The sequence below is a fragment of the Haplochromis burtoni genome, unplaced genomic scaffold, assembly GCF_018398535.1.
Source record: "Haplochromis burtoni strain Fernald_Lab_line unplaced genomic scaffold, NCSU_Asbu1 Contig_757, whole genome shotgun sequence".
NCBI lineage: Eukaryota > Metazoa > Chordata > Actinopteri > Cichliformes > Cichlidae > Haplochromis > Haplochromis burtoni.
This window is the reverse complement of record NW_024583118.1, coordinates 133,131-142,854: the sequence shown is the minus strand read 5'-3', so window position 1 is coordinate 142,854 and position 9,724 is coordinate 133,131. Positions and strand designations below refer to the sequence as shown.

General features: G+C 37.9%; 1 protein-coding gene across 1 annotated transcript in view; it reads left to right on the top strand.

Annotated features, from left to right (window-relative positions):
• malrd1 (MAM and LDL receptor class A domain containing 1) overlaps positions 1 to 9,724 on the top strand; it is a 66,338-nt gene that overhangs the window by 7,551 nt on the left and 49,063 nt on the right. Inside the window, exons 5-7 of the mRNA XM_014330317.2 lie at positions 1,319 to 1,415; positions 5,389 to 5,520; positions 7,335 to 7,487. Of these exons, the coding sequence (XP_014185803.1) occupies positions 1,319 to 1,415; positions 5,389 to 5,520; positions 7,335 to 7,487 (382 nt within the window). The remainder of the gene's footprint in view (positions 1 to 1,318; positions 1,416 to 5,388; positions 5,521 to 7,334; positions 7,488 to 9,724) is intronic.

The window sequence follows — 9,724 nt, the reverse complement described above, 5'->3', positions numbered from 1 at the left end:
ACACACACACACACACACACACACACACACACACACACACACACACACACACACACACACACAGTGAGAGGCCTGCTATTATTATATTACTATTATTTGTTATATCCATTAAACTTAAACCTGATTATAATCTGATCAGTATCAAGCAGTTAAGCTTCATTAACTGTCAGAAAAATCTTATGAGTTATAGTTCGGTGTTCAACAATTATGACACTTAATACCATTTCTCTTATTCACAATCATGTATAATGATGGGTTAGTGACACATTTCTTATCTTTCACATGCCTGCAAACACACAGAGACACAAATCTAAACTGGATCATGTCTATTTGTCTATGCAAACAAAATCCAAACACTACAATAATTTTCATTACTTGAACTGCATTTTTCATACAGCATATTGATTAGATTTCTTTCGTGACTTTCATAACCAAGAATAAAGATGATTTACAATAAGCAAAAGCACATGTGGATAAACTCTTTTATAGCACTCTGTGTCATTTTTGACATAAAGTCTGGATGTTAAGACCTTTTACCCTCTCTCAGATGTAACTCATTGTCATGCCTGAACCACTGATACAACATAGGATGGTTTAGTTCGTGCTGTTTACACCAAATTCTGACCCTACCATCTGTTGAACTTCAGCATGTCATCTTGATCAAGTCTACATGCATAAATTAATTGGGCTGCTGCCATGTGATTGGCTGTTAAAGAGTAATTATAGTGTACCTAAAGAAGTGGCTGGTAAATGTATGAATCACAGATTTGGCCCATGTTTGCAGAAGAAAATCTAACTGGTTGGTTTGTTTATGGCTGTGCTTCTCAATAACAGACCCCTCTGGATTTGAATCAGCTTTATTTGTGTTGCTTCAAAATCTCAGGTCACTTTAGATCACATCTAACTGAACTGCAGAGGTTACATCACATCAGCCTTAAACTGCACATTTATGCTGCCAGCAAGTAAATGTGAGAAAGTTAACACACCAAAGTAGGAAGATTAAGCTCATATAAGTTATATTATGAACAACTTCTGTCAATCTTATTTGTGCCTCATTTCTTTCTTGGTGATTTTGTTCTTCTCTGGTTTTCATTGTCCTTTCGTCCCACTAGTTTCCCACTAACATGTGAATAAGCTCACAGCTTTAGCTTGGAGCAAGAGCTATAGGCTTACACATGTCTAAGCACAGTAAACACCACATTAACAGATGCTCTACACATACTATATGCATGCATGACCACCAAAGCAAACCAATGGTGTAAATTAAAAGTGGTGGCTGTGTACTCTTTTATCAATTCTTTCTTTCTTTATCTACCAGGTGGTGATTCGAGGAGAACTTTCAGCTGACAGCGAGGCCTCTGAGGTCCTGGCCATCGATGACTTATCCTTCAGCCCCGGCTGCGGGGCTGTGTCTGGTACTGGTACCATTAATAACATCGCACCACACAGACAGCACAAGTTCACACCCTGACATTTTGAAATATCGCCGCACATAAACAGACCCCCACAAACTTGTTTTGAATACCGATACCAGGGAGGTAGGGTGCTAAAACACCTGGGATGGCATTCATAACAGAATAACTGCATCGTTAAAATAGTGCTTAGTGCATGTTTTGCTCTGAATATGGAGCGTTTTTTGTGTGTGTTGGCTTATTTGTGTCGGCTGTAACGTGCCGCCTGCAGCTCCGTGATGAATTTGATGCGGTTCAATATCTTGACCGGGAGCGTTCAATAAAGCACTGTCCAGTTGGCATTTTGGACATAATCTGAACATGTTGCTTTCACATTATTTTATACAGTTGCGAGCCCAAAGCATAGCATCACCACAGCCTGTTCATGTTCTCTCATCATGAAATAAACAGCAGTTGAACTTTTTTATTGACTACAACCTTGAGCTTATTTTCACCACAAACTGAATAACAACAGGTCCTTATGATGGGACTTTGGTGTAGAAGGATGCAGAGCAGGGCAGCTCGGCTCGTTTGTGATGAATGTGAATAACCTTTAAAAAATTAACTCATAGAGGTTGTAGCAAAATTGTATGTTAAGGAAGAGAGCCTTCCTAACTAGGCTTCATTTCTGTGACTAAAACTTTCAAAAATGTACATTTTTCATGTAAACATTAAATCTAGTTGCAATCTGTATGTGGAGTGTTGCTCTTGGCATTTTCAGCTCATTGTTTTTGGTCAATCCCAGTAGACTTATTTATTACCTACCCGGCACCAGAGCGGCAGCTAATGAGACATTATTTTCTTCAGGAGATGGTGAAGATCTAAACTGTGCACAGGGGAGGAGTGAATGCTGGTGCTGTATAAACAGGCAACTGTTTTCAACATGCTTTCTATATAATATTAAAGTTGTCAGTTTTTTGTTTACAGCCTTTTATCTTTCTTTCTTTTTTTGCTGCTCCCAAATGGGGAAAAAGTGGCAAAGAGTATTTAATAAATGCAAAAGATCTTGTCACTGCGTATTCTTAAGAGTGTGGTGAAGCATCACCAAGCCTAGTTTGGCATGTCTAAGTAGACGAGACAGTTCAGTGTCACCTTGGCTCATGGTCCCTTTGCTTCCATCTGTCTTCTGCACTCACAGTGGATTTATTAAAAGCTCCAGACTTCAAAAGAGGACTGTTAGTGTCCCTTTAATCACATAAAAACCAATAAACCAAATGCTAAATAGTGCATAACAGACAGCTCATTAGTCAAATTTTAAACTCAAATCAACTTAATACTTTTTTCTTTTACAGTCAAAACTCTGCTAACACTACCTGAGCTGTACATATACGATATAAGACACTGTTTTGAAAAGTGTCCGACATCTAATCATGCCAACCACAAGGATTTTTATACATCCTTTATTATTCATCCTGTCTCATCTATGGCCGATTTATTTGTTAGACTCAGTACTGGCGGCTTCACATGATCAAAATATAACCAATATATCTGAGCTGTGATCGAGTGGATGTGGCTTTGGAACTAAGTTGCTGTAACTGTTTACCACGTTGTGTTGCAATCATTATTTTTCATTTGTGTTCTGCACAGGAGTTCATTTTATAGTTCTCAAACTGAGTGCACAAGTTTGCAGACAGAAAACTATTTTCAGGCAAACCTTTTTAAATGATATAATATTCAGTTATGCTTGTGGTGTACAGAGTTAACGTCATGACTTGGACCTCTGGTTAAGTTCAGGCAACAAAGCCGCTTGGTGAAGCTTTGCAGTTATACATTAAATGTTAAAAGACCAGTTTTGAAAAGACCAGTTTTGGTTAACCCTTTAATGCCTAGCCTATCATATTTGACACATTTGATACAAAAAAGAAGCCCAGTACAGCAAATATGATACAACTTACAACTCATATATGCAAATTATTATTTAATTAACTAAAAAAAACAGTTGGAGGGTTTAATAAATTCTTCAGTTTCAAACGTTTGAATTAATTTCTTACAATTATTTCATGGTTCACATTTCAAAGGGTTGAGCTTTGCTCTAGTTTTGAGTTAAATATTAGTAGACCGATCTTTTCTTTAAAAAAAAAAATAGTGCTCAAATATCCTCATAATTTTTGTGCAACTTTAAACAATATTTTTATAATTATCCCATTTATTTGAGAGAAAAGTATCCACATAGGTTTTATTTGCTATGAAGCCTCCATCCATCCATCTATCCATCCATCACAAGGGCAGCAGCCTAAGCAGAGAAGCCCAGACCTCCCACTCATCCAGGGGAACACTGTGGTGTCTCCAGGCTACCCGCGAGATGTATCTTGGGTCTATCCCAGGGCCTCTTCCCAGTATGACATGCTTGGATCGCCTCATTCGGCTCCTTTTAAGTGTAGGAGTATCAGCTCTACTCTGAGTCACTCCTGAATTACTGAGCTCCTCATCCTATCTCTAAGCGAGACAGTCTCATTCTTCTTATTGCAAATTAGTTGAACATTAAAGCAATCTGTAAGCAGCTGTTATGTGCCATTTAGAGTGTGGACACACACTGGACTGGCAGGCATAATAACAGAAGAAACTGCTGCTGAGTGATTTTCCAAATTGAATTCAACAAAAAAGACAATCCAAAAGAAAAAAATTACACCAGCAGGAAACGCAAGCTCTGGAAACAGCAGGGAGTGATAAACAGAAAGACAGCACACATACTGACCACCCCCAGTTCTCATTTCCAGAAATGCCTATCCTTGATTCCTCTCCTCGCGTCTTACTCCATCTCACAAAGATACGAGCAGATGAGGCGAGGGAGAGACACGAGGAAAGAGAAAGACAGCAGGCATTTAACAAAATGAGACATCCTCCCCTGTGAGCCTCGTTTTAAAGCGATGCCAATTAAATTTGATGCAACTACATCAAATATTCCTGCATTTCACGATTTCTGATGCAACAGTGCTCGCGACATGATTTATATTTAGGATCGCAACGCGGCTTAATGTGAAGTGATGCCATACGCTTTTTAAAGTTACAAACAGAAGCAATGCAGACCAGAAAGTTGGATCATCTTGAAGTAAAATCACTTCAACAAATGAGTCACCTGTGCATCCTCATTAATTTACATCTAGCCTCATTTCTCCTCTGTCCTCCTTCAGTGACCACTGAGATGGATTTTCAGGACACAGGCAGGAGGACAAAGGACAAAGGAGACAAGGACACATAAGCAGTGAAATGAGAAAAGTCGCAGAACTCTGGAAGCAGCGAGTAGTGAAAACTGATGCAGACAGTGGGAGAGATAAGAATGACAGGGCTGACTGGACACAGGTGAAAACAAATTAGGGTGGGGCAACAAATCAGAAAAGTGGGAAACAAGACAAGCACGGGAAGCAAAAGCAAGTGGGACATGCAACGTATTTAATATTTTCAGAGTATGAAATACTTTTAAAATGCAGCCAAGAGAAAACATGAACTAAAATTCGTAACAAAACCTGACAGCTTTACCTCTTAATGCTGTATTAATCCAAATCCGTCTCAGTTTTAATCCTTTCGGCTGAGTTTATTCCTTATTTCTTTTCAAAGAGAGATACTAAAAACTCAATACAGCAGCAAAGCAGCCTTTAAAAGACTTCATTTCAGTAGCCAGCCAGAAGCCATTTACAAATTAGGCAATTTTTCAAATGTTTCCAATACTCCTAATAAGAGGAATGAAGCTGAGTTCATTTGAGTGATAAGGTCTGAGATGATATTGATTAAAATATCCAAACTACTCAACAGTTGTATCCAGTCTTCCATAACATAGCTAATGCACTCTATCTCTACACAGTTAAGTTCATCTTTATCAATAACTGTGGTAGCAACTGTAACTCTTTATTAGCTCCTGACTATCAAAGAGCGTCTTGCCTGTGAATACTGCTTTCTCATCCAAATGTACTAATGTCGTGTTTTACTGGTCCTCTTATAGGGAGGAGGGTGTCCTCTCCTCCTGCCTGCCCTCCCTTGTGGTTCGTGTGCGATGATGGGGAGTGTATCAAGGAGAGCAAAGTGTGTGACTTCACCCCGCATTGTTCCTCTGGAGAGGATGAAGCCAGCTGCCGTAAGGATCTTATTTCTGAGTTCACACGTGAAAACAAACCAAATCGCACTGGTATGCTCGACTGAGCGACAGGCAGCATGAATTCCTGTTCATCCACTTTGAACCATATTATTACCTTAGTTAAATATGATTTCTATTTTTTTAATTATCTGATACCACATTCACATTTTAAGCTTCATATTTGTGGCGAACGAGTTTGTTTTTGTTTTTGCAGGATACATTTCTTATTAAATGAAAAAAAACAAACACAAAAATTATAAATATTTTAGTTCAAATCACATTTACAGTACCAAACGTCTTTAGGCACTCATTTCTTTATATTTTGCTTCCAAGAAACCAGACTTTCTCTTGAGCAACAGCTCTTCAGGCTTTCTGAAGGTCTCAGAGTTTTTCTCACTCTTATTCGTTTGTAGTCAAGTTCTTATACTTGAACATTTTCTGGGGAGTTTTAAAAAAAATTGTTAAGCCACTTAACACAGACCTATGAATTATTCAGTTTTTCAATTTTTCATTACCAAAGGCACCTAACTCATAGGAGGAACTAGCATTGTGTCTGCACATAACAGACTACTTAGCAAAAAACCAATTTTAAACTGCTTCTTTGGTCACTTTGCTATTAGCAGTCTGTTGCAAAAACAGATAATTTGTTCCCGTAAAAAAAATTCCAAAGATAACACAGTTTGAAAAGGATTAAAAAAAAAAAAAAAAAAGCGATTTTTGCAAATTTTGGTGTTTCCCAACAAAATATTAGCTGAAAAATCTGTGCAGCGTCTCCTAAAAAAAAAAAATTGAGAAAACTGGACAAGTGAAGGACAAAAGAAGAAGTCGATCCAGCAACAATCCAGAAATAGTTTTAGTGGAAAGTTGGCTGTGAAGAAGCAACTCTTAAGGTAGCAAAATAAGGAAAATCAATTTTTTTCAGTTCAAATCATCACAGTGAGTGTCAACAACAGGGTGGATTTATGAAAGAAGAAAACTACCCTCAGATTTGGATACAACATGCAGTAGCACACGGGAAGCATTTGATCGACAGCGGCTGAAATTTTCATCGTAACAATGATCCCTGATCCACTGGCAATGCAGTCAAAGCATACCTGGACAGAAAACACACAATAGCACACCATTAATCATGGATTGGCCTCTCCAGACCGCAACATTATTAAAGCAGTGTGAGATCATCTTGACAGAGAAGAGAATAAAAAAGCAGCTGTGTGTTTGCACATTTCACCACCAACAGCCAACAGCAGACCTACAGTAGAAACTGGATGCCAGAGTCAATACAAGAAAACAGACGGAGAAAACAGATTGGAAATGGTTCATAAGAAATACAAAGAGAACCTGGCAACTGAGTGGTGAAACAGCAGGGATATATGGGAAGACTTATTGGTGGCAGGTGGTTCACAAAACAGGTGGAGGGAAAAAAAGGAGGAGAAGTAAAACTGAAATTCATCAGAACTTCTCGTTTTAAATTGTGGCCTCCAGTTTTCCTGTTGTAAGTTTAATCTTTGGGAAATCATCCTGTTTAATGTAGAAGCTTTTTTTAATAAAAATTTAAATCCATTCAAATGATTAATCTACTTATTAAAAATCTTACTCTGCAGTAAAACTTGGGATTAAGTTTGTATTATTGACCTTTTACTCATAATTTGACAAAGCATGCTCATTTCAAGGCCCAGTAGAATCACTTGAACACTACAGTCTGATAAATCTTCTGGGAAACATCATGGGATGTGGCTGAAAATCATCTGTTAATGTTAATTTCACATCCAAGCCTCACCTTTATGTAACTTTGTCCTTTATGTCAATATATTTAGCCTCTGAGTGTGACTTTAAGAGTGATTCTTGTGGCTGGTACGAGCTTACCCTCGGCGATGGCTTTGACTGGGTCAGGGGCTCATCGATGGAGGTACCTCCAGACTACTATGGTCGCCCACCACCACTGGACCACTCCACGAACAGCACTGAAGGTAAGGGAAACAAACACACCACAAACCTGCTGTAGCAATGCCACCATGTGAGACATGAAGCCAGTGAGAAGGAGAAGGGAAATGCGGTAAGCCGATAACGTGATTTCACTGGATTCTAGCCAGAAAAAAAGATAATATTATCCACTGATTAAATTGAGGTTTTGTGGAAGAAAATTCCCGCACTGTCTTTTGTGAGATAAGCACTTCATGGAGAAACGCTTTCTCAGCCGTCTGAATAATAGAAAGGAAATCGACATATGCTTGTACCCATTATGCATATTAACATTATTTACAGAAATATACAAGACTCTGCAGAGGTCTATTCGAAGTTTGTGTGGCACAACATGCAACTGTATTTTTATGCCTCGTCGCATCTTCTTCCCTGAGGAGAATTAAGTCTATAGGGATGGATTTTAAAAGCAGTCTTCTTGAAGTCGGACTCCACGCAGGCACCATCTGTTGTTGTTCTCACGTAGGCTGTGTGAAGATGCTGTGAAAAAACTGCTCTGTAAGGTGGCTGTGCAGACTCTAAACTGAAGCTTTGTGAAATAATGACACACATCCTGGTGGGAGCATCTGTTTGAGGATGTAGATGACTGTGACCGCTCAAAGACTTATCTCGGGTGTGACAATGCGCAGGTATGTGGTGTGTTCAAAGAGTGATTATTTGGCAGTGGGACACCTTATATGAGCCAAGAAAACATTTCAACTTCATCACACCACCGCCTCAAACTGTACAGCATTAGACAGCATGGTTTCACCAGCCTATTCAAGCTGTTTGTGCCTTTCTAGACTTTTTAAACATGAGAACCACCAACGCTTTGCTCTGCAAAGATAAACACTGCATCTCTTATTCCAGTCTTCTATACTCTAAATATTTGTAATGTATTAGTAAGAAAGGAATCTTATTTATATTAGACTATGCAAAAGATGGACACCATTACATCAGCTATTAGCTATGAAAGTCCTGTTTATCAAGTCTCAAAGTGAGTCTTTTGGCCTTTATGTTGATGTTTTTCATGGTTTTATTGGTTTCTTCCATATTTTGAAACCTAGTGCCCTCACATTTTGCTGTTTCTCATGGAAAATCACCATAATTTGCATTACTTCAAACTTTAATATGAATAACTAATTCATGCATCCATCCATCCATACAATTTCAGCCCATCTGTATCCACAACCTGGCAAGCCATACCTAATAATCCAGTTATAGGTGTGTGTTTGAAACCAATGCTATGAAGTGCTTTTTTCATATTTTAATTTACTTAGAGAAGCATGGTAAATAACTTTTCTGTTATAATTTGTCATTAAAAATTGGAAACTTTTAGCTGCTCCCTCATTTCCCAATGGATCACCACAGCAGATGGATCCATGTGTTTGATTTGGCACAGATTTTACACCAGAAGTCTTTCCTGACACAACACTCCCATTAATCACACCAGGCATCACAGAAGCATGTGATCTCTTCTCTTAAATAGGTAAAGAAAGATTTGTTGAGGGAATTTTACAGAAGTTTGTAGAAATGTTTAATCGATTTCATGAAGGAAAAACTATCCTTTTGTAAGATACTAATCCCAAGTTGAACGAGTGAGTGTGAGTGTGAGAGTAGAAAGAATTTGCTTGTATGAATTGAATAGTTGTGAATGTTTGAATGAGGTAAGTTGTATAAAGTGCTTTGAGTGCTCAGATAGAGTAGAAAGCTCTATATAAGAACCATTCCATTTACCAAACTAATCATCACAACACGTCGCAAAATGACGAGGACATTATCTGTTCAAATACTCAAAGGTCAGCTTCACTGTTCTGCAGCAGTTATTTTTAATCACCAAGGAGAGACTGTGACCATATTTCACAGTTAGTCTGGTCCAGAGTAAGTGACACTAATCTTTGACGTCCCACTTATTAAATATCTTCAAGCTCTTAATTACAGCAAAGATTGTTTTAAGTTGTTGGCTGAAGCATATAAAACAGCACTGCTGTATTATTATAGCCACTATGTGGTTTTTTTGTTGCATCTCTGGTTTGAAAGAAAAGATAGAACCTGAACTAGAATCAAGTTAAAGAACTTTTCTATTCTGTGCCTACTTGCAGTTATCTTCCAGCTGAAAACTTCTTTTTTCTCAGCTTTGTTTTTTAAGCTGTATTATTATTATTATTATTATTATTATTATTATTATTATTATTATTATTATTATTATTATTATTATTATTATTATTATTATTATTATTTTTGTGCT